We start from the raw sequence: 24,543 nt of genomic DNA on the forward strand, positions 1-24,543 counted from the left end.
TGATGAGAGTGCTCTCTGTCTTGTGATGACAAGCAACAGTTGAGAACTTTAAGCAGAGCCCTTCAGAAGGCCTTCAGTCCCCAGATAGGGGCAGTTCAGAAACAACCTGCATGTATATAGGCCAATAGTAGCGATTCATCTCATGGCCCCTTGCTGATCCATCTTCTCTCGGATCACTTTCCAGCATCCGTACTTCCAACAACAGCCAAGTAAGCAAGCTGACTTTGTCAGGAAGTGACAGCGTGATCCTCCGTGATACAGCTGTCAGTGGCGGCAGCGATGAAGAAGACGGACAGCCTCGGCGGGTTGTGGACAACGAGAAGGAAGGAGTGCAGTACAGCTACTTCTTATTCCACTTCATGCTCTGCCTGGCTTCCTTGTACATCATGATGACCCTGACCAGCTGGTACAGGTAGGAGGCATGGACAAACCAGATGGAAGACCACTTGACACCCCGCCCCCCGTGGGCTGCCTGTAAAATTTACCTCCATTGCTTGACCTCAGAATCCCCTTCATTTACCCATAGAGTGAAGTTGTGTTCAGTGCGGACTCTTTTCTGAAATACTTTTGACTTTCTCTCCTTTTGGATTTAAAATCCAGTTGGAATTCATGTTACTTATTTATTTGCCAGAGGAGAGGGAGAACAAGCAGGGGAAGCAGGCTCCCCGCTGAGCAAGGAGCCCAGTGCGGGACTTGACTCCAAGACCCTGAGATCATGACCTGAGCTGAAGGCAGATGCTTAACTGACTGAGCCACCCAGGGGTCCCTAGTTGAAATTCTTAGAGTACGAATCATGGAGAATTCTTCTAGACTTGAGTTACTTAAGAGAGAAAATCGTAACATAAAGCAGTCTGACCCATTTTTGTTCACGAATTTTCCCTTGTGTCTAGAGATGGCCATATGGAGTATTCTGGTCACAGTAATGATGTGATAAGGAAAGTTTCAGGGACGTCATTTCAATCTAGACTTTTGCCAATACCTAGAACAGCTAGGTATTCCTGAAGAGCTTTGCTCAGCAAAGAGTTCTTCGTGCTGGTAAGATAAAAGCTTTTTGAGAGGCAGAATCCCCTGCACATGAAAACTAATAATAGCAGCTTTCATAAGTTCCTTCTAGAACCTTACTAGAGTGTAGTGTTAGCCAACTTTCTTTGCTTTCGCTGCGGGGTGCTACTGGATGCTGCCAACAGGCTCTTACCTGACCATCTTCTGCTTACTTAGCCCTGATGCAGAGTTCCAGAGCATGACCAGCAAGTGGCCAGCTGTGTGGGTCAAGATCAGCTCCAGCTGGGTCTGCCTCCTCCTCTATGTCTGGACCCTTGTGGCTCCACTCGTCCTCACCAATCGTGACTTCAGCTGAACCTCTGAGAATTCATAAAGGTCTGCTTTGCTGAAAGCCCTTACCTGTTTTACTTTTGCTTCAACTAAAATATTAAGTGAACACTTTGCAAATTTTGACTGTATCCAAGTTTATATCAGAGAGCAAGATTAAGTAATGCTTGATGCAGGATCTGAACTTTTCATTTATATGTATATTACGTTTATTTGTAAGGATATAGCGCAAAGGGAACATTTTGCGTTTTAAAGTGAACTACAGCTGTGCTGTGAAGAGACTTCTTTATTAAGATCTGTAGGATCCTACAACTTTGATTTAAAATGTAAGAGAAATGTTGGATATTTGAAGCCAATCGTTAATATATTTCTATTGCAGTCTCCTTAAAAAGCAAAAACAAAAACAAAAAAACCCCCACCATTTCTATGATAGGTTTCCTCTGTGAAAGTCTTTACTTGTGTGATGCAAGCAAACAGTGTATTCAGTCCTTCATCCCCCAAGAAGTGTAGCATCGGAGTATGGGATGGGGGGGAGGGGCAGGTTGCGTGCCGCTGGCTCCTTCCCCAGAAGAGCAGGGTGGCTGATCGGGCTACTGCTTCTACAGCTTGAGTTCGTCTGTCCGGTGTTGGACACTACAGCAGCGATGCCACGCAGTCCAGCTTTGCCAGAAGTGTCCGTCTCCATAAGCGCTTTTGTAGGTTTGGCGAAAATGAAAAGTCACTTGGGAAAACAGTGCCACTTCGGTTTATGTCGTTCTCCTGTTATGAGTATGTAAAAGTAAAATGCATGTGAATTTATTATATTTGCACTATAAAGGTATTTGATTAAAACAGAGACTTAAGCTTTTAAGCCCCTTTCTTTTACAGCTTTTATGAGTTAGCAGCCATTCTATGATTTTTAGACATTCATGGGCAGTCAGGTTTATCAGGGATCGAGCAGAATGTGCCTGTCTCTTCTAATACTTGAGGTCTGGCTAGTAAGTAAAGTCTTGAACTCGTCCAAAAATTGTACGCCTAATACCTTGCCTGGGGAAGACACTTGCATATATATATGAAACACAAGGCAGGCGCTGTCAGGAAACTTTGTCAAGAGAGGGTAGCCCACAAGGATGTCGACTAGAACAGTTCGTTCTCTGAGCACACATTTATTGAGTGTCTGCTCTGCACCCGGCGCTGTCAGGTTCAGGGCTCCGACGTTAAACACAAGATACCAGCTCTGCCATCTTGGACTTAGAGTTTAGAGGAGGGTGAAGATGAGCGGACAGGTGTACAGCCTGGTGTGGTGAGTGCTGGGATTGAGGAATTGCAGAGAACTTAAAGGAGAGTTGCCTGGGGTTGGGCTGGGGGGATTGTCCTGGTAGGCTTCCTGGAAAAAGTGGAATTAGAGGCCAGAAATTGTTAGTTTTCCGAGAGAGAAATGGGGCAGAGTGCTGGCATTGCTACAGGGTAGACAGAACTTCACGTTAAAGCAAGGGGATGCAGACTTGTTCAGGAAAGCTGGAATAGGGAGAAGAGGGCAGGACCGGGTCATGAAGGGCTTTGCAAACCACAGCGAAGAGTTTGAACCTTAGTTGAGAGCAGCAGGGAGCATATTGATGGTGACGTGAACACACGGTCTTCAGTCACTGCAGCAGACACGGAGAGAGGGCGTTGAGAGAGGAGACCAGGGCAGGCCATACCCCGCTTCAAACAGAGAAGTGGAAGTGAGGATGGGGAGAAACTGACAGCTGAGAGCTACTTAGTAATTAAAATTTAAAAACTGGCAATTGATTAGCTGTAGAGGAGAGGCCAATTCCTGAGTGATGCTGGTTTAATCACCTGAGTTGATGGGGCTTCCGTTTATATGGTGAGAGACAGAAAGAGAAACACATTGTGCCAGAAGGATGGAGTTGGTCCCTTAAGAATGGCTGAGAACATGGTCTTGGAAGCCAGACCCGGTTTGTAGCCAGCATTGCTGTTTCTGTCTGTTAACTGGTCGGCTAATATTTATTGAGTACATACTATGCCTTATGATCTTGGGCAAATGATTGTGTGACCATCTGTCTGAGCCTCAGTGTTTGCCTTGTTTGAATAAAAGTTAGTACCTAGTACATGTTATTGTTTAAAGAGTTAAGTTACTTTGCAAAGTGCTTAACCCATTTTTAAACACTCTGGTGGCAGCTGCTAATTTCACTGTGGGTTAAAATGACACTAGACAGTATTCAAAGGTCAGAGATGTTCAGCCACAGTCGGATGGAGGCTAGATTTGAGGTGTTCATACAGAATTAAAGAGATGGGACACAGAGGGGACAGTCTCAGTTGGGATGGAGGTGGGTGGGGTAGGGAAGCAGGGCTTGATACGAATCATTGGAACCACCTGTTTTAAACCAGTGCTTTATGTCAGGGTACAGAGATAAAGTTGCAGGGGAGGTGGGCCGTGGTGCAGATAGGAGAGGCTTAGCCCCTTACTTTGCCAGCGTAAAGCAGATACCCCCCGCCACTTTCCTTAATGGCAGGGTAGCCAGATTAAGACCTGTAAAGGCCGTAAACTTCAGAAACAATAAGGGTTTTCCATCCCCTACTTTACATAATGCAAAATAAAGCAATACTAAACTGTAAAATAAGTGTAACAAAGTCCAATAAAGTATTTTTTTCTCATGATAACTTTTGATATTAATTTGAAATAACAAAATTTCTTTGTGAAAATTAGGGGACAGTATCCCTGTTTGCTGGACTGTATTCTAAGTTAAGTTGGTCTGTTGCTAGGAAACCCAGGATTACTCAAGACTCAAGGGAACCATACTCAGGAGTGCTGAATTACTCATGAGTATACACACAGGTAACATCAGCAGGTCGACCAGGAGAGTATCTTGACTCATCAGACCTTGTGGTGTCCTCTCATTCCAGATAAGTCATCTGGTGTTTCATCACCAGGAATGGGCCTGTCTGTCCCTCAGGATTGCAGATTGACAGCCTGGTTTTGAGGTTAGTGATACGGTCTAGGAATTCATCAGAGGCAACAGCAATGGCTGCTACGTTTACCTGGTTGGAGCCAGCTGGGAGAAGGCTTGTAGGCCCATGTGGCCCCTGCCAGATGTTTACTCTCTAGACTGGTCTTGTAAAGTACTTGGTTGGGAAATAAAAGCTTCTCTTATCCATCAAGGATCCTGCCAAAGAATGGCTGTGGACCTGTTTATCGCTGCTATTGATGTTCTGGACAAAGCTGTACACCAGCACGTGTTTTTGTCCATTACAAGTCCTTTTCCTTTTTATGCATCCAAGTGAGAGTGTTGTTACATGAGTCACGGTTCAAGCTCTACAAATTGATAATGGGCGCCAGGCTTATCAATGAGAGCTGCTGCTCCTTTCTTTTATCCTTTCTTGTTGTTCTGTCCATCCGGTTACCTAGGAGCCCAAATCAGGCAGCCTTCCCAGTGGCGTCCTAATCACTGCTGAGTGACCTGAGCTGCACGCGACCTCCTCAGGTGAAGAATAGCAACATGAGACAGTGCGTGTGCCCAGCTGTGCCTAGACGCTCTCCATGCCCCAGAAGGTGGGGCAGCTTCTCCCCCTTTGACAGATCAGACTAAAGCTTAGAGGAGTCAGGAACTTGCCTGTAGTTACTCAGTAAGAGGCAAAACAGAGAAATAAACCAGGCCTTTGAGAGTTCCCTTTTCAGTTAGACTCCATTGTCTCTTGGCATAAGGTTATAGGCACGAGCTGTCAGACTACCCCTCAGCAACGAGGGAGGATAAGCAATCCCCCTGAAGGCAGTAACGACTAGGTCACTTTATCTAATGGCTGGCACCTTATTAGGTAAGAGGTGGAATATTTGGTTAAAACGGTGTGTTTCCAGAAAAGTGGCAACCGTAAAGGATTTTCTTCCTCACCATCTTCGAATGCAGTGGCAGGACGCGTGTGCTGCATCAGGTACAGGCGTGCTGGCCCAGTGCCGTGTGAGGAGAGGGCATTGGGGAAAACAGGTGTTTCAGAAAACAGACCAGAGAGCGTGGACTCATAACATGGGAAATACCTCCCACGGCTTGTAAACAAAAGCATTTGCTGATCCTTGTGACTCTGCTGCGCTGGTCGGAGCCAGTAGTCCGTTTCCCCAGATGTGGAAATGGACTGAGTTTAGGGCTGCAGCTTCCTCGGGAAGGCTGAGCTGAAGAGCTGGCGTGTCGCAGTGTAAGGACTTACCTGCCACATCGTCAGAGGTCAGCGGTAAGTGTATGGACGTCCTGCATGAGACCTCAGCTGACCCACCACCAACACGCCAGACCCACCATGGCGCCTAGCTTGTGCCTCCTATGGGGAGACCACACGCTCCTGTACAGAAACCAGCAGGGAGCAGGTAGAGGAACAGCCAAGCATGTGTGGGACCAGAGCGGATCAAGCCAGACCCAGTCATCCCCCGGGAGTCTGGTTTCCTTTTAAGTGTTTCCAGAATAAAATGTTCTCAGAGGTTAAGAACCTCTGCTTTATATTTTATACGAAGCTAGGAAACGATCTAATTTTTAGACTGTTGCCCTTTAAAAAAAAATATTCTTCCCTTCTTTCTTTCTGTGGTCTGTCGGAGGGTGAATGACAGTTAAAGGCAAACAGCCTGGCTCTAACCATCAGGAGAAGTCGGGCTAGAGTCTGACTACTTGGCTTTGGAGCCCAGCTCCGCACGTGACCTTGGGTGAGCTGCTGAGCTTCTCCGGATCTCATTTCCCCTGCAGGGGGCAGTAATGCCATTTAAGATGAAACGAGGTTCTCTACATGAAACACTACATAATGGACGCCTAGCCCTTAAACGCCCCTGGGAGTTGTTCGCTGTGAAGGATCCTAGACCAGTCTAGAAGGGACAGCTGGGCCTCAAGAACTGAAAAATGTGCCTGTCGTCTCTACCGCTGTGTAGACCCGTTGCTCTTCTTTGTATACGCTGGCATCTTCTAACGGTGTGTGGTCCTCAGAGGCGGCCAGCCCAGGCCACAGGTGCACGGGGCCTCTCCCTGCCTGACCTGGAGTGACGCTCTACCCGGCCTTCATGTACCGTGAATAATAAAACTTCAGAACCTTGATCCAAACTGTCACTGTCACAGAAGGACTCCACACATAACCTTACAGGGATTTTTATTAAGACCCAGTCATGCATACTAAAATTACATGTTTTCACCACTTTGACTTAGAAAATGCACTAGAAAAATAAACTTTTGGTCAAACACTGAAGTTAGATGAATCCACCACCACGTGTCTGTATACTCAGAGCTAAACTGAGTTTCGGTCTGAAGCGAGGAATGTGACCAGTGGCTGAAATGGTGCCCCAGTCTGGTGAGAAAGTGAGCTCGACTCCCCCCCACCCCCCGCCCCGTCAGAGTGGGATCAGAGGCTCCTGGCCCCCAGTGGCTTCAGGCATTTCCTCCCCGTACCAGGTTACCACGTGATGTGCCAAGAGATGGAGGCACAGCCACAATCCCCGACAGCGGCTGACCTGCCCAACTAAGTGAGCCGCCCAGCGAGGCCTCAGAAGTCGAGAAATGGCAAACAGTTCATCAAAAGCATCTCCTTCCGTGAGTCTCACGGGGCCTCCCTGTGGCACAAGCTCTGTTAAGGAATCTCTGACTGACGATTCCTGTCACTTGGCATTTTGAGCAAACCAATTCTGAGTCGGGAAAGCAGAAAGGAATTTACTTTAGATTTACAAAGTTAATAGGCCCCAATACTGACAGACATCACCGGATGGACTTCCATCCCGAACGGTTGAGATGCTTCTGTTTGGTGTCTCCACAGAGCCCCAGAACAGCCACACTTGCACCGTGACCTCTGCTAACACTTCACTGCCTCGATGAAAGAAAAGGCTTCAAAGGTAAATCTTAAAAGCTAAAAACTTTACAATGAAGTATTATAATAATGCCACAGCTTTTGCCTGCCCAAGTGGAAAAGTAATCCCATGACTGATCTGAGAATCCGGTGGCATTTAAAGAAACTGCCCACTGGGAGAGTTCAGAACGGCTCAGTGTCTCATAGGAATTTGGGGAAAATACCTCTCATTGTCTGCTCAAGTTCGGCAAAAATGTAGTATCTTACAAGCTGAAGTGTCTGTAAACCTCTAGAGACAAGTGGGTCCTTGTGAAAGCGAGATGAAGCTAAAGCCACTTCTGCCCAGAGCAAGTAAGCTCGGGAGAGGAAGCCAGGGTTGCACAGATGTTTCTGTACATTTCTTCCGGCCTGTCCCCGTGAAGGTAGAACAGGATTCCAGGAAGAGGCACAATGTCCCAGATTCTGTACAAGAGAAGAGGGAGAAAACCCCCATATTACCTAAGCTTACAGACTCACTTGGGAGCAATTGATTCAGACCTACATCGCCTATAAAATAACCCAGATTGGGGGAAACGGGGGAGAAAGAGGCCTCTAAAAGGTAGAGTACAATGTCCTTGTGGCAGTAAAGCCAAATGATGCCTAAAACAGAGGGTTCGGAGCTCAGAGTGGGGATCCCTTTAGCATGTGATTCAGGGGTGGTCAGTGGCTTATTCAAGGCCACACAGCAGTGTAAAGCCAGAGCTCCGGTCTCCTGGTTGACTCCTTTCTCTTTCCTGTTCCACAGTACCATTAATTTAGGGAAAAGTTACTTTTCAGGTGTTCATGAAATGGGCCAGACCTTCTCCCTGAAGGAAAACACTCGCGGTTCTCCCGATGCTCGCTTGTTTGCCCCACTGGTGTACCCCCGCTCCCGAGCCAGGCTCCTCGTGTGCTCGCTTCATCATCCCACCACCCTGCTGGGGCGGCTCTACACAGACACCTGGTAAAGCCGCACAGAAACCGCCTTGATTTTCACCCAGGGAGCTCCTGCTTTCGCAGCCTGGTCCAGTCCTCCGGAGGTGTCCAAACTATCTGATCTCCCTCTGGAACCAAAACCAAGCCCAGCAGCCGCAGAAGGCAAACAGATCTTGGCTCTGACTCAGAAGCTGAATGAAACCGCTCCCTGGGCCACCTGGAAGACCCTAGGAAACGGGCAACGTCCCGGTCTTGGAGATCCTTGTCTAGGTGAGCTTACACACACGCAAGCTTTTCAAGTCAAGGGACACGGGCCACACGGGCCAGGAACGCCGTGCGGCCTGTAAACGGGAAACTTGGTGGGGCTGACCAGTCCCTCTCTCCCTCTGTCTAGCTTGGGGGTGGTGGGGAATCTCTCCTTCCTCTCTGAGGTCTGAGAACACCTCTAACCACTTCCCACATCCAAGCAGTTGGGTTCTGAACCTTCTGCTTGAGCCATCCTGCTGGTGCTGTCAAGATCTTTTCAGCAGAGCCGGTCACGCTGTTCCTGGCAGACGGAACTGAGGGCTGCCTGGGGCCTGCATGCTGGCACTTCCAGCTCGGCGTGGCCCCTAGAGGATCCAGGGTTGGTACCCACAGGGCAGAGCGTTCCCTGGACTTGGCACTGATGAGGTGAGTCATTTCCACCTTCTCCAGGCATTTTAAACAGCGTATGAAGATGACGAGCTTATTCACAGTAGACGGGCCTTTGCCTTTCAGAGCGCTGCCCTCCTCCTCACAGATGGTCCCCTTGCCTGCTGGTTTCAGAAATGCATGAATTTTTAAGGAATTAATATGAAAGGAAATAGGTCAAAAGCCACCAGAAGAACCACCTAGTTTGATGGTTGGGCTAAGGCTGAAGTTCTGACAGGAAGGGTCTGAGGTACTGAAACGCAGAGCTAACATTCAGTCTCGCTGGCTAGACAAGTCTGGTCCACCCGTACCAGAGAGAGAGAAATGCAAGTGTGTCTGGGAGGATGGGGGCCCCAGAATGATCTGGCGATAGCACGCACTTGCATTCGTTTCCAGAGACCAAAATCTAAGAATCCCAAGTAATTAGCCATTCCCTGCTGCCAGGTTTCCAGTGTACGGCCAGAGCCTCAGGGATAGAAGGAATTCCCACAAACCTAGGTCATCTCACCTGCCCTTTTCCAGTTTAACCCTCCCTACAAAAAGAAGTTGGTTATCACCAGGTCCCAAGAATATACATACACTTTCCTTAAAGGCAGGGCCAGATGGTGACACATACCTCTTGGAAAGGCCCAGGTGTACCACAAAAAAGCGGGACCCAACCACTTGCCTCTTTGAGAGCCATTTGAGAGCCATCTAGGCAGAAAACAAATGCCTAGCATTCAATGACTAAACCAAATCCCAGAACGTCAGCCAAGGCCCTAGGCGTCATTTCATCCAGCTTCATTTTACAGATGAGAAGGGTGAGGCCCACAGAGGTCCAGGTCTTGTCTACAGTCCACACTTGTGAGGCTGGAGCCCTGGTCTCTTCATTCTTGGGCCAGAATTCTTTCAGCTCCTCGGGCCTGGCGTCTAGCGTTTTAGGTTAAGTAGAATCACATCCCTCTAGGATCCTGTATGATTGTACTGAGAACCAGGGCTAAGGCTTTGTGGGTTTGGGAAAACTTCCATTTCTATTGCAAGAGTCAGTCAATAAATCCCAGAGGTTCTCTGACGCCTCTGGCTCCCAAATTTGATCAGGAGGTGCTGCTTATGCCCTGATGCTCCCATGAGTCGATTAAGGTGCTTTCCAAACCCAGTGTGGCAGCTGGGGTCTGGGCCTCCAACTAGAAACTTCCTGGTGAGCAACCCAAGTCTGTCGTTAGGGTTCAGATGAAAGACACGAACTCCTGAAGTCTCCTGTATGGCCATCCTGTAGGCACAGCCAGGTTCTTTCACAGGAGTGTGCTGACTGGCCAGTCAGGTGGTTTTCTCCCGGAATGGGGGACCAAAGTGATTTGATCCTGATTTCTCTTGTTCCAAGATCTCCAAGAACCAGATACAGCTTCCAGGTTAGTGGCTGCAAACTGGGATTCCAAATGTTTGGGAATCACTGGGGACATCTTCCGTGTCTTCCATGGATTAATTCAAGTCACCAAGGGCTTACCCCAGGGCTCACCCTCAGACTCTACAGGCTTTAATTTAATTACAAGGAGCAAGACAGACTCCACGGCACCTCAAATTCTCCTTGCGCCTCTCCAAAGAAAAAGGAAAGGATTTCAAGAGGGTGGCACTCACAGGGACTGGCTAATAGCAGGAGTAAAGCTGGGACTTCACGGCCCGCAGGGAATCATCACACTGCGAGTCCGAGGTCAGCCCCTCAGGCGGAAGGGCCTGGCCCAGGATGCTGTCGCACACAGAGACCGGCTGGCAGAACTCCCTCACGAAGTCCTCCTCCGAGGCCAGCAGCACTGCATTCCAGGCACTGATGTCCAGCTCTCCGGCCGTGCCCCCATACTCCTTGGGGAGAATGCTTCTGGGAAGGCTTGTGTGGAGAGAGTTCAGGTCAGACCCATGGAGGAAAAACTAAAGGGGAAACGGAAACACATGTGTCCTCAGGTTAGTCAGTCACCTGCGGGCCAGGTAGGTGCTCAAGCATCTGTTGAATGAATAAAAGAACAACTGATGGCAACTGGACCCTTCCAGTTCCTCAAAAAGCTTGAGGATCCATAATTCCCTTCCATATATGCCATGCTATGTTGGCTGCTCCTTCAAAATGTTTCCAGGATCCAGGCCACTCTGTGGCCCGCCTCGTGGAACCCTGCCACCCCCCACCTCTCCCCTGGATTCCCATGACGACCTCTGCCTGGTCTCCCTACTTGAAGCCTGCTCTGCAGTCTCTGCTCTTCTTGGCGCTGGTCAGATCATGCCAGTCCTTTCTGTGGGGCCTGCCAGTGCTTCCCACCTCACATGAGAGGCTGAAGCCTGCACACTGGCCTACAGGAAGGGCCTGTCGCAGTCTGAGCCCTGTGGCTCCTCTGCTGCCCCTCTGTCCCCTCTCCCTTCCCTCTGCTGCTGCTCCCAAGCCCAATGTGCTCCTGCCTCAGGACAGCGTCGCTGCTGGTCGTCTGAGATCTGTCAGCACCCTCCCTCACCTCTGCCAAGTCTTTGCTCAAAGGCCAGCTTCTCACTGACGCCATCCCTAACCCCCCTACTGAATGCTACAACCCCTTGCCCCTGTTCTATACTGGCCCCTTTCTCTGCTTCATTTTTCTCCACAGCACTTATCACATCTTAATTCTAGATAATATACATCCGCTGGCCATGTCTCTCTCTCTCTAGCACGTAAGCTCCCCTGGAGGCAGAGACTTTAGTTTGTATTATTCATCTAGAACATTCTTGTATACTATAGTAGTTGATCGAGAGATATTTTTGAATGAATGAATGAACATATGAAGGACGAAATGAACAAGATTATGGACCACAAATAAGGTCATTTCATAGATATAAAAGGCCTGTTCCAAAGGCTGCTTTGGCTTTAAAAGCAGGTTCCAAACAGGATCTCCAGGTACTGAGATAGGTTCAAACCCAGACAGGGACGCCACTAAATTATTCTCAAACCTGGCTATGTATCAGAATCACCTAAGAAGATTTTAAAAGCACAGACTCCTGGGCTCCACCCCTGAACTGGAGTCAAAATCTTCAGGGAAAGGGCCTAGAATCTGGATTTTACTTTATATTTGTAAAGATTTTCTTTTTAAGTAATCTCTATACTGAACATGGGGCTCAAACTTCAACCCTGAGATCAAGAGTGGCACATTCCACCGACTGAGCCAGCCAGGTGCCCCCTGTCTCTGTTTTAAAGTCCTTCCCTTGTAACCTTGAGATTCTCTCTGTTTATCCTTTGGAAAAAAAAAAAAAAGTACAAAATTTAAAACCCAGTCTTTAGAGGGACCACAATGTTCCTAGGCCTCGGGAAGAAGAGGAAAAAAACCAGACATCACATGCAATCACAGTACTAGCAAAGGGTGAGAAGTGGCTCTTTTAGGTCAGAGAGGAAGACCACCTTTCAATGTGCCATCTCTCCTTCTTAAATAACAGATAAGCTAAAACTCACCTATCTCATAAACCAGGAATTATTCCACAAACTTGATACAGCAAGACAACAAATTTGGTAAACAGAAGGGCTTAAAATAGCATTTTTAAACCCCAAGGAGCTGTTTTAAGACATCACCATAACTTTTTAACTACCTGCCCAACACTACCCTTCTCCCTGTCCTCTTACGCAAGAAATACAATGTTGGTTCACAGTTCCCAGGTCAGGATATTCAATAACGAGTCTAAATGACTACACAGCATTTAACTCTCAGGAGAGCTGCCCACTCTGCTCTCTCCTCTGTCAAATATTATATCCTATTAATTTTATCTTCTTTTCATAGAAAGGATTGCTCATTTATTTTATCTGTAACTCCGTACTTTCCAAATTAATCATCCCATGGCAAAAATAATAAACTAAGAGAAGTTCATTGATGTCACAAATAAGGGAGCCAAAAAAAAAAAAAAAAGTATCAGGTCAATAAAATCATCACTTACTCTGTTTGCTATTTTCTCCTTCAGAAATGGTTTTATGATGGCAAAAATGCCTTTAAATATTCGAGGTTCATTCACTACATGGACTGCTTTTATCCGAATGGGGAAGCCATCCTGTGGGGGAAGGGAAGGAGATGTTAGAACATGTGGGGCATCCACAGACAGTCCACAGCCTGCCCCCCTCCTTTAAATCTTCTTTAGGCCCCCAAATCAGTCTGATTGGTCTGATTCTCATGGCCTCCTCAAAGCCAGCTTAAGTGGGGGCTAACCAGGAAGATAAGCCTCAGAGAGATGGTCTGTCTTAGGGCCTAGTCTTAGGCCAACAAATGGAGGGCTGCTCCTCTTGTGGCAAACAGAACAAAACAAAAAACAAAATAGGACAAAAAACAGAGTCTGTGTAGCTGGATCTGGCAAACATCAGACCTTCAGGATTGGTGTTATCAAAGGGTATTTCTTAGGACGGTACTAGGTGTGATGCAAAAAAAGGTTCCATGGTAGGTAGGTAAGTTTGAGAATAGCACACTGTGTAGTCACACGGCCTTCCTGAGCTGCAGGACTGTCGTGTGCAAATGTGTTCTCACGAAAGGGACATGCTAAACTACATTTCCCAAACTTATTTAACCCTGGAACTTTCTCCCCCCAGATCACCTTAGGAGACTAGAAAACACTGATCCAAACTCCTTCTCCTGATACTTGAATCTACAGGGCATCAAAAGAACAGAAGCTAAGGGAAGCCAGAGTATTGGCTCCACATTTCTGATAATGACCAAATGGGACACTGATGTTTAATCAGCCTGGCACCTAGTAGGCGCTCACATGCATTGTGGGATTCACAGAGGAAACTGTTTTATCGCTGGTGCCCCACAGCTCACGACAGAGAGCATCCACGGGCCAGTCAGAGGGAACAAAGAGCCAAACTGTTAGAGCCGTAAGACTCAGGCCAGGCTACCCCTGCGAAGGCTGTGTCCCTATCCATCAAAAAGAAAAAGTAATTCGTGCTTGCTTCAGCAGCACATGTACTGAAAAGAAAAAGTAATTTTTGCCTTGTCTATCTCAGAGGAGTCCCTGTAGGACCGAATGAGTTATAATGATTGTAGGAGCACTTTGCAAACCATTGAACATTGTGCAGATAGGGGAGGAACTTTCTGGTTCCCCACACTTTTTTTCGTGGGCAGTAAAGCAAGGTTTATTGAGCAATAGCAAAGTGATAGCACAAAGCTCCCGAAGAGGAAGGGGACCTGAGAGGGTTACCCTACACTTAAGTTCTAAAACATAGGGTGCCTGGGGGGTGAGTTGGTTGAGCATCCAACTCTTTTTTTTTCCCCCCCAAAGATTTATTTATTTGACAGAGAGATCACAAGTAGGCAGAGAGGCAGGCAGAGAGAGAGAGAGGAGGCAGGCTCCCTGCTGAGCGGAGAGCCCGATGCCGGGGCTTGATCCCAGGACCCCGAGACCATGACCCGAGCCGAAAGCAGAGGCTTTAACCCACTGAGCCACCCAGGCGCCCCAGCAGCCAACTCTTGATGTCGGCTCAGGTCGTGATCTCAGAGTCAGGAGATCGAGCCCCGCCTCAGGCTCTGCACCAGGGGTGGGGGGTGTGGGAGTGTTGGGGGTGGAGGGTGGTGGAGGGTGGAGTCTGCAAAGATTCTCTCTCACCCTCTGCCCCCGCCCCCATACACACGTGCGCGGGCGCATACTCTCTCTCTCAACATAAAAACAAAAAACCACACATAACACACAAGATGTTAAAGCATCTGTCCAAAACAGTCCAACAGGCTCCCTGTCCCCAGGTCCCAGAGGGCAGGGCAGGGTCTAGCACATCAGACAGAAACACAAATTCTCAGTTTCTTTTGTTAGAATTGCTCCTCTGTCTTCTGAAGAAGGGAAAGAAAGAGAAGGAGGGAGTGGGGAGAGGGGGAGGAGGGAGAGGGAGGTGGGAAGGGAGGGAGAAAGAAAAAACATACCTAAAGCCTTTCTCTGGCTTAGGGCTCTTGCCCTAAAGCTGATCTTGCCCAGACTAAAGGGACCTCAGAAACTACTGGAGAATCTGACGAGAGTGAGCAGTTAAACGGGACATGTACATTCCTTCCCATAATGTTTTTGAATCTTTTAGACTGTAGGGGAAGTGGGGTTTCTATATTGTGTGGGACCAGCGGTGAACAGACAGGGACCTCTGGGAAAAAGCCCAAACCACCACAGAATAGGTTCACAACAAACAAGGGCCGTACCTGAAGGATGCCAATGACCTTTTTGGCTATAAAAGGGCCAAAGTGAGATGCTTTTGATAAGCTCACTCCTTTGTAGTCCGCAAGAATCACGATTCCATTCACTTGGGTTTCTTCAGACTGAATGAGTTTTTCTAACGTCAAGTATATAGCTCGGATGTTTTCAGTAATTGGGTAGTTGCTCGGTATCCATCTGTCTGAGGCCGTAAGAAATGGACGGAATGTTACAGAGATGAATACAAACAAGTCATCACAGGCCAAGATTTATCTCCTTGCTAGAACTCTTGTTTAAAAATGGAAAGAAAGATACTCTACCAGCATGACTCTCTTCAGGTTAGTAAATGGGACACCTTAGCTGCAGCTGGTGTTAATTCCAAAGGCAGCAGCATGTTCTGAAATGGAAATGCAACTGAGCGCTGAAGTTAAAAGCCGGGGCTCTGAAGTCAGACACACCCCGGGGTTTGAATCTTACCAGCTGCGTGAGCTGCTTCCTCACGCTGAGCCCCCGTCTCCCGAAGTAGGATGGGATCGTAATACTAACCTTAACGGTCACCTGTGCTATCTGCCAACAGAGGTGCGCCCAGATTTTCATACCACTGCCCTGAGCCACTTCTTCCCACGCTAGCCTTGCGGTTTGGGTACCAGTGACCTCCCTCCTGGCGGCAGAGGTGGACGTGGTCAATGCGGGTCTTACATCCTCCTGGCTACAGTGCATGACCCCAGCCTGATCAAACAGCCAAAGGGGACTCAATTCTGCAACTGTGGAAGATGCTCCCTTAGTATTCCCTGTATATCTAAGGAATCCTTCCTTTCTCTGGGAAGAAACGGCAACTTTTGACTGTTAAACCGCTGTTCTCAAGAAAATCCCACCAGCACCTGCGTGTCCTTCCCTTAGGAAGATGAAACGCCACATGACTGCCGCCACCACGGGGATATGGAATATGTGCAAAATTCCTATGAACAAAGTGTTTGTCGGAAAGCTGTGCCAGCTCGCTGTTGGATGTTGCCGCCAACTACACCTGCTTCTGCGTAACCGGAGGTCATCCTTCTCAAGAACGTATGTCCCCAAAGAGGCCAAGCTAATACCCAGTTGAGAACAAAACCTCCTCAGCGTGCCTCCCCCTGAAGAGCTGCATTGGTGGGGAGGGTCTAGCTCTGTTCCAGACACACGGGGGGAAAATTCATCTCACGAGCAAAGGGTTGAAATCGCGCAAGTGCAAGTGTTGAAAACACATAAGCCAAGAGGTGAAACCAGTGAGCTAATCTGTTTTGTAATATCCTTACGAGTTGAGTACAGAGGAGTAGTGGGAAAAACCTGCTGACTGGTTCCTAGGTCTGCTGCTGCCCTAAAATCTCCACTGTGCTGCTTGTTTTAAAATAAACCACCCTAATTTTGGAAAGGTAAAAACAGCAGGTTAAGCAGCTAACACTGTGCCTGGTACATAGCAAAGGCTCAAGAGGATGGTCTGGTTTCCAAAAAGGGCTTGGTAAATGACCGAAGTGATGTGGCTTTAAGAGAGGACAGCACAAGGAGGTCTCCACTCCCTGTTAGGCGTCCTTCCAAGAAGACTAGGTACGCGTGAGCAGAAGAGGGCTCCCGGCAGGCATGTTCTCCTGCTCCTGGCTTTGGTTGGGAGAACACCGCAATCTTACTTTCAGATTTTGTCTCTGCTCCGCTCTGACAGAGAATGATAAGGCTGTGGGGGTGGGGATCAGTGGACAATGCCCCTTCACTCCCGAGTTGATAGCACATTTGGCCCCCCTAATTAAAACTACTGCCAGAGAAATGGAAGACATCCTGATTACCATCAGTAAGTACTGAGACCAAAAAGTGAATCTGGAGTGAATCAATGGCTCAACAAAGTAGAGGAATGGCGGGAGAGGAAAGGAGGGAAAGGTGGAAGAGGCATGTGGCAGATGGTCAGACACTCCTCCCGTCACCCGCCCAGCCCCACTGATGCCTGCCTCACCTACTCACAAGGGAGGGACGCAGGGCAGGCCTGTTTGTACCCTATGATCAGGGCTGCTTTCTCAGCCCACTACATTCTCCATGCTAGAAATTCGGAATTTCCACGGAGGAACTTAACTGGGTGGCCCAGGAAGTCTGGGCACTAAGGGGTAGGAGACCTCGCCAGGGGCACGGAGGCAGCAAAAGCCAGTCTACAGAAGAGCCAAGAAGATACGCAAGGCACAGCAGAAATGTGTGGCCCAGAGGGGTACACAGATGGACAGAAGCAGAGACAGGGAGAATGGCTAGCTTAGTTCCTGATCGGGGAACGAACTGGATTCTGGTTCTGGGGCCCAGGGCCCTGGGAAAGCACTATGCTTTTGGCTCGCTGGTTCTGCGGGAGGCTCCTGTTTCATCAGACTAACTCCTTCCTTTCTTCCTAAGCCAGGTTGAGTAGCTTTTTGTCATCTGTCATCAAAAGAGCTTTGAGCAAACCAGGGAGAAGGCAAAGAAGACAAGGCATGGGAGAGAGGGTGTGGGGCACATGCATCTCACAGAGCAGGGCACGCGGGCCCCTGCCCACCGTCTCGGGGAGTACCTGGGCGCATGCACAGGATGTGGCAGCCCCGGGGGGCGGTGTGGGGCAGCACGGTGAGGAATCCCGAAGCGAGGACATCCTTTAAGGCCGAGGGCTTCAGGTTGTTGAAGACCTCAGGCCAGCTTCTCCTGCAGCTGTGGTAACTGACCAGGAGCTGCAGGGCTCGGTCGTAATCGAACTTGCGGGCCCGGAGGAAGCGCAGCAGGAAGGCGTCGTCCAGGGAGGTGCTCAGGTTCGGGCACTCCTTCCGCACCATGTCACGGAGGGCCTGCACGTCTCGAAGTCTCCATTCCGGCTTCTCCTGCAGCTCCTCCCTGGCTTTGGTCACCAGGTCCTCTGTCAGCGAGCACACATAGCCGGGAGGCTCGGCCGGTGGTGGCAGCTCATTTTCTGAGAGCGAGGCCGCAGAGGGGCTGGTTCGCAGAGAGTCACTTTCTTCTGACATTAGCTACCAGGATCCCTGCCAAAACACAAACCCTGAGCCAAGCGAACAAAGCCCGGAGCCACTCACTTCAGGGCAGCCCCATGTGGGGTGGGCGGGGGCACTTCAGTCAGAGTGGGGGTGCTCAGCTGGAATGAAGTGGCTCAGAACCCTGTGCCCAGGTCCCACCCCAGACTGAACAGAGGGAGGATCCCCACCAAGGCCCCCGGGCAGCTGCAGCAGGAGACACACACTCGCCACCCAACGCCACGGCCTTGCTTCCAGATGTATGGATGGTTGCTCGACCTACACGTAATTCGAGAAATGTGAACTAAAACAACTCTCAAAGTCAGATTGGCGAGAATGCAAAATGGGCGCTGAGATGCTTGCTGTGGGTCAGAGAACAGACTGGCCTAGCCTAGTCAGAGAGCAGCTTGTCTATCTCTATCAAAATGTAAAACCACACACCCTTTGGCTCAGCATCCTGCTTCGGGGACATATACTTCCGTGTGTGTGTGTGTGTGTGCAAAATACATACAAGGAGGATCACTGCAAGTACTGATTATAAGGAGACAAGACGGGAAATACTTAAACTGCAAACCAGCTGGAGACTGGTTATATAATATCATCCCAAGAATGGGATACTATCACTCATGGAAAGGAATTAGGCAGGTTTTTATGAACTGACACGTTAAGGAAAAGAAAGCAAGTTGCAGAACAGGGTGCATAAGATCATCTCATATTTTAAAAATATATATCTATATGCTGAGTGCATCTAAAATTTCTGTAAGGAGGGACGCCTGGGTGGCTCAGTTGGTTAAGCAGCTGCCTTCGGCTCAGGTCATGATCCCAGCGTCCTGGGATCGAGTCCCACATCGGGCTCCTTGCTCGTCAGGGAGCCTGCTTTTCCCTCTGCCTCTGCCTGCCATTCTGTCTGCCTGTGCTCGCTCTCTCTCCCTCTCTCTCTCTGACAAATAAATAAAATCTTTAAAAAAAATAAAATAAAATAAAATTTCTGTAAGGAAATACCAAAAAAACTGTTCTCAGTGGGTTCCTCTAGGGAAGAGTACTGGACCACAGGACACTTGAGGGAGAGAGACTTTTTCCTGTACTGTTTGACTTTTTTTGACCACACACACATGTGACTTATCGTGATGGCTGTGAAACTGGGCTGACTGGTTCTCCCTGGAGCATTACTGAGGGATGGCCCCAGCTGCTGTCCCTCTGCATCCTTCATCCAGCGGATGCCACTTTCCACACACTGTTCCCAGTGACTGAGTGAAGTGTGGGCCTCCTCTAACTTTGCCTTGAGGTTCAGCCTGAACCTTCTGTGGAACTGCCTGGCAGTCCATGACTCCCTGTCCAAACCTCCTTCCCAGGGGGCTGGACTTCTGTCATTGTCTGAAGCTCTCCCTGCAACTTCTGCAGCTCGCCTCCCTTTTCTGCTTCACAGGTGCTTCCTCCAATTGATTTCTTGCATGCCTGATCTCACCCTGATCCTGGTGTCTGCTTCTTGGAATATCTGAACACATTTGTTGAATAAAAAACAAAAACAAAACAGCTGCTTTAGATATCCCAGGAATAAGGTAGCAGCAGGTGTCCAGTTCTAAAACCCAAGCTCCTGTCCACAGACACCACTGGTCCCCATCTCCGAGCTCAAGGAGAACTGAGCGCATCTCAGGAGCCTCTGCACATAGCTAGTGCCCAGGTCCCTCCCCCCAAATCTTAGGAATGCCCACTCCATTCCTCGCATTCTAACCTCCAGCCCCACCCAGCTGCTTTCATTTCCTCCCAAAGCTGTGTTTTCTTGTCTTGCTCACATCCTGTTTCCTCTGGCTGGCTTCTTCTTCCTCCCGTTCCTCACCTGACCAATACTGATTCATCCTAAAGTCCCAATTAGATGCCACTTCAAGCATTCAACAAATACTGAGTACTTACCATGTATCAGGCCCTCTTCCTGGCACCAAGGACACATCAGTGAACAACAACAAAAAATTGTGCCTTTGTTGAACTTAGATTCTAATGGGAGAAACAGACCATAAGCAAGCTAAACTGTATAATCTAACAGATGAAAGTGCTATGGGGAGAAATAAAGCATGAGGAGGGTTAGAGGTACCTGGGAATAGGGATTACAATTTTAAATAGGATGGTTACGGATGATTTGTTCATGCAAATGACATTTGAGGAAAGATGAAGGAGATGAGGGAGCAAACCAGTAGGACATCTGGGAGGAGAACAAGGGCAAAGCCAGAGGCAGGAACACACCTGTTTTGTTTTGTTTTGTTTTTCCCAAAGAACAGAGAGGAGGCCACTATGGCTACAGCCTAATGAACAAGGTGGAGAATATTAGCAGATGAATTTACAGAGGTCCGTGGGCCCTACTGGTATAGGGTTTTGAGGGCAAGTAAGAACTCTGACTTTTATGGAGTTTGGTGGGACCCGTCTGAGTAGAGTGACATGATCTGATTTCTATTTTAAAGGATTGCTTGGCTGTCTTGCAAATGGATTGTAAAGGGACAAGGACAGAAGTAAAGAGACCATTCAGAAGCTACTGCAGTAACCTAGGTAAGAGATGATGGTACCTGAAGCAGGAAGCCTTCTCCAACCTCCGGGCCAGGGTAGGAGCTTCCCCACCAGGAGGTCTTTGGCATAGCACTCCCCTTCTGTTGTAATTGTCTACAGGCAATTTGTGGGCTACATCTATATCTGTCTTGTTCATCACCCTAAACCCATCCTCTAACAAAGTGTCAGACACATAGTCTGCCCTCCATAAATATTTGCTGAGTGAAATATATTTCATTCTGAATTAAGTATTTGCTTGGCGGAGGAATGCTAAGTGAGGAATGAAACAACCATCACAGTTCACAGGACCCACCCTGGGCTGTTTCCACACGAGTCACCAACAGATGCCTGTAATCCCAATGCAGTGCTTACCTCGGAGACAGACTGTAGTGTCCAGTACAGTGTGCTGACACACTGTACAGTGTCCACTGTCGTGTCCACTAGGCCTAGTGTCTAGAGGCCTAGCCTGGCACATGACGGTGCTCTGCAAATATTAGCGGACGACGGGAGGTTAAGTGATGTGCCCGGAGGGTACACACCTAGTGAGGCACAGCGAGGATGTGTCTAGCCCCACTCTGGGATCTACCCTCCACCTGGAGATTCCTGTTTAATTTCCAGGGCCTCGGTCGTATCAGGCTCAGAGCAGGACTCAGTCTCGAGAGTGAAATGATGGGTGGGCGTATGGATGGATGCAAACACCATTTGTTACGGTGAAGCCTGGAATCTTCCTCACCTGCAGCCCATCATGTTGTGAGCATCGCCTTCCTCCCCACCCCACCAAGAGGCCTGAAGGCCATCGCTCCTGGAGCCCCAGAGACCCCATGTCTCGTTGACAACCTTCTGAGGCCCCCCACTTCCGGCTGTCACCCCTTCCCCAGGTGTCCCCATTTCCTGGGGTCTCTCTCCTTGAGTCCCTTAACTTCCGGTTATGCCTCCCCCTCAGGGGTCCCTCTCCCCGACCCCCATGACACACGGAAGGAACCGCGGGCACTCACCGGCCGGGCTACCGGGCGGAGCGCGGGTATATCGGCTGCGGGAGCCTCGTCCGGCAACGCGCACAGAACCGACCCGCACTACCCGCCCGGCCGGCCCGGCCCCTCGCGCCGGAAGTGACGTCCGTGGGGCGTGGGAAGGCGAGGCGCCGCCCGTGAGTGCGCATGTGCAATATTCCTCCGCAGTGCCGGCCCTCTGTCCCCACCTAGCGGCCAAGTCCGCGCGCTGGAGGAGTCAGGCCTGCGGAGAGGCTAGTTGGGAGGGTTAGGGGGAGCGCGAGCCGCTTTGGGTGGTACAGTTGGGGAAAATGAGGCCCAGAGAAAGAAGAAAAGAAGCTGCCATTTCCGAGAACATACTACTATGTACCTAGTGTTTTACATCCGCTGTCTTATTAAATCCTCGTATTTATGGAATCCCCCTATTTCATGGAAGGGAAATTGGCAGTCAGTGAAGTGTAAGGGCTTCCGACCTAGACCTTGGGGGATTAGCGTTCCAGGATTCTTCCCACAGCAGGTGCCACCAGGACTGGCTGCTGCAAAAGGGGAGATGCTAATCCAGCGGACATCTGTCTGTAACTCAGTGACTGCAGGCCTCAGTTTCCTCATATGTTACATGATTCTTGCTTTGAAATCCCCATTGAATAATTACTTGTGTCCTGCTTTGGGACTCAAAAAGTCCCCTTCAGAAAGTGGTAGCTTGAAAAAGTGTTCCTGCCCCACCCCCAGTTCATTAAACCCCAGCGCCATCAGCCGGACACCCGCCCCAACATACATTTCATGCAACTATGGCTTTGAGACCAAACTCCTGGGTCGCTCTTTCAAGCAGAGTAAAGACTCTAAACCATTTCTAGAGAGAAATTCTGTGGCCTGGGAGAACTGAGAGCCCGAAGGTGTATCCAAGAGATGACCTTAAACAATCCTTTCCTTTCCTGACCCCAGAGGCAAGAGGAGCTCTGGGAGGTGGGAACTGACCCATGAGGGCCGCAAGAAGATGGCAATTTTTGCCAGATCCCATACTGTTGAGGAAAGTAGCGGAGCCCAGGAGTCATAAATTTTGACTCCTGCTTCACCACTTCAAGGATAAAATACAGAGTACTCAGTTAAATTTGAATTTCAGATAAACAATTTCTTTTTAAGTGTAAGTATGTTTCATGCAACCTTTGGGATATACTTATACTAAAAAATATATTATCTATCAGAAATTCAAGTTTAACTGGACATGCTGTGTTTTGTTTATTTGGGGTTTTACCCTCCAAGATTTATGTATTAGTTCCCTATCTGTGCTGTAACAAATTGCTACAAACGTGGTGACTTGAAACAACACAAATTTATTCTTTTACAGTTCTGCAAGTCAGAAGTCTAAAATAAGGTGTTAACAGGGATGCAGGCTCTTTGGGGACTTTAAGGGGGGGAATCCATTTCTTTACCTTTTTAGCTTCTAGAGGCCACTTGCATTCCACAGCTCATAGCTCATTTCTCAAGTCACTCCAGCCTCTTACTTCTGTTGGAACATTTACTACTGACTCTGAACCTCAAGTTCCTCTTTTAAATTTTTTAAAAATTTTCTTGTGGTGAGAGCACTTAGCATGAGATCTACCCTGTTAACAATTTTTTAAGTGTGCAATACATTATCATTGATATAGATACAATGTGTCCTGCCTCCCTCTTATAAGGACTCTGTGATTACACTGGACCCGCCCAGATAATCTAGAATTATCTCCCGTCTCAAGATCCTTAAGTGAATCACATCTTCAAAGTTCCTTTTATCATACAGGATAAGATAATAACAGGCTCCAGAGATTAGGACAAGGATATCTTTGCGTGCCATTATTCAGCCTACCACAATCCAGCAATCCTATGTCCAACTGTGTGACCATAGCCAAGTCACTCAAATTTCTAAAGCCTCTAGTTCCTTACGGGCAAAAAGGTTGATTAAATAAGTCATGGGGGGAAAACCTTGCTCTTTGCCAGGCAAACAGAAAACAGAAAGTGTTTTTTACAAATGGCAGCTCTCATGGCAAAGGGCGAGGGATGATCCTCTCCAAAACATGGTGTCCTAGTTATTGGAAGAAACTCCTCTACTCCACCCAGACCAGGACCCATTGGTGGAACGTCCAGGTTGCAATTCCAGATACTGCCAGCAGGAGGAGAAGAACCTAGGACTAGAACCTATCTCAAGGGCAGGGGAGGGTTTGTTGGAAGGCAATTCAGAGATGTCCCAGAAGTCTCTGCCCCATCCTCAATTGAGGGCCATTATTTTTGGTTACATATCAGGACACCAGGTTATTTTAGGATTAGAAGAGTCGCAGATAATTGCTTTTTGAGAGACTATATACACCAGATACTAGGTACTGTGCTAAATTGTTTGTATGATTTCAATTACTACAACCCTGTGAACTGGATGGGGAAACTGAAACCCAGAAAGGGAAAGTCACTTGCCTAAGGTGTCATACGTCTGTATGACAGCACAGCCCCAAATTTTACTTGGCCGTAGAGGCTACTTTTCCTCTTTGTTCTCACAGGTTGGGAAGCAGGCTCAGAGAAGGAGAAGAGATTGCCCTTGGTCACATGATGACTCCAAAACTGAGCTGGGATTTGAACTTGTCTTTTACTTTTCTGCACTCAGAAGTAACTCATTTGGAATTACTCCTGGAAAGCTCTATTCCCTTGTGGGTAAAATGGGGTATGTGTCCCACTGTCTAGGGAGTCCTTAGAAGGAGTCAGTAGAATGGCACATGCAGAGTCTTGTACATTGGGTCATGACATGTCTGCTAACTCCTGATGACTGCCCTGATGGAGAGCAGAAAAGTGACTGGAGGGAGGGCAGCTTGTCCTGCATCTTGGTTTGGAGGGCTCCACACACCCTGCCCTCCTAGGTTCACCCAGTCTCCTAAGAAAGAAGTCTGGCCATTGGATATGTGCTACAGGATGCCAGAAATGCCTGACCTACCACTGTTCTCTCTCTCTCTCTCTTTTTTTTTAAGATTTGCATTTATTAATTTGAGACAGAGAGGGAAAGAGACAGAGCATGAGTGGTGGGAGGGGCAGAGGAAGAGGGAGATGCAGACTCCCTGCTGAGCATGGAGCCCAATGTGGGGCTCAGTCCCAGGACCCTGAGATCATGACCTGAGCTGAAGGCAGGCGCCCAACTG

General features: G+C 48.6%; 2 protein-coding genes across 5 annotated transcripts in view; one reads left to right on the top strand and one right to left on the bottom strand.

Moving 5' to 3' along the window:
• Positions 1-6,786, top strand: part of LOC111141738 (serine incorporator 3) — a 25,633-nt gene extending 18,847 nt beyond the window's left edge. The window contains exons 9-12 of one of the 3 annotated variants that reach the window (XR_002640222.1): positions 185-412; positions 1,219-1,377; positions 4,216-4,293; positions 6,726-6,786. Coding sequence is in view for 2 of the 3 variants with exons in the window: in XM_022494530.1 (XP_022350238.1) it covers positions 185-412; positions 1,219-1,357 (367 nt within the window). In the remaining variant the exon portion in view is untranslated. Of the gene's footprint in view, positions 1-184; positions 413-1,218; positions 1,728-1,934; positions 3,966-4,215; positions 4,294-6,725 lie in introns of those variants that run through there. The other 2 variants (XM_022494530.1, XM_022494529.1) reach the window with 2 other exon arrangements.
• On the bottom strand, positions 6,410-21,631 carry LOC111141739 (alpha tocopherol transfer protein like). Of its 2 annotated transcripts, XM_022494531.1 has the most exons (5): positions 20,772-21,631; positions 17,417-17,876; positions 14,874-15,067; positions 12,649-12,759; positions 6,410-10,641 (listed from the first exon to the last, which is right to left on the bottom strand). In XM_022494531.1, the coding sequence occupies exons 2-5, from the start codon at positions 17,859-17,861 to the stop codon at positions 10,363-10,365; spliced, it is 1,029 nt and encodes a 342-aa protein (XP_022350239.1). In that variant the 5' UTR covers positions 17,862-17,876; positions 20,772-21,631; the 3' UTR covers positions 6,410-10,362. The 2 variants fall into 2 exon arrangements, with proteins under 2 accessions (XP_022350239.1, XP_022350240.1); XM_022494532.1 differs by lacking the exon at positions 20,772-21,631 and having other exon boundaries at positions 17,417-18,659.
• Between the last annotated feature and the right edge of the window lie 2,912 nt (positions 21,632-24,543).

The sequence above is a fragment of the Enhydra lutris genome, unplaced genomic scaffold (assembly GCF_002288905.1).
Source record: "Enhydra lutris kenyoni isolate GAN:26980312 unplaced genomic scaffold, ASM228890v2 scaffoldscaffold6, whole genome shotgun sequence".
Taxonomy (NCBI): Eukaryota; Metazoa; Chordata; class Mammalia; order Carnivora; family Mustelidae; genus Enhydra; species Enhydra lutris.

Excerpts from the sequence above, each read along its gene's own strand:
- LOC111141739 (XM_022494531.1), bottom strand. The coding sequence starts at position 17,861 with ATGTCAGAAGAAAGTGACTCTCTGCGAACCAGCCCCTCTGCGGCCTCG. Across the intron at positions 12,760-14,873 it reads AGGTCATTGGCATCCTTCAG|GATGGCTTCCCCATTCGGAT; the intron begins GTACGGCCCTTG and ends CTTCCCCCACAG. Across the intron at positions 10,642-12,648 it reads AGGAGAAAATAGCAAACAGA|TTTTTCCTCCATGGGTCTGA; the intron begins GTAAGTGATGAT and ends TTTCCCCTTTAG.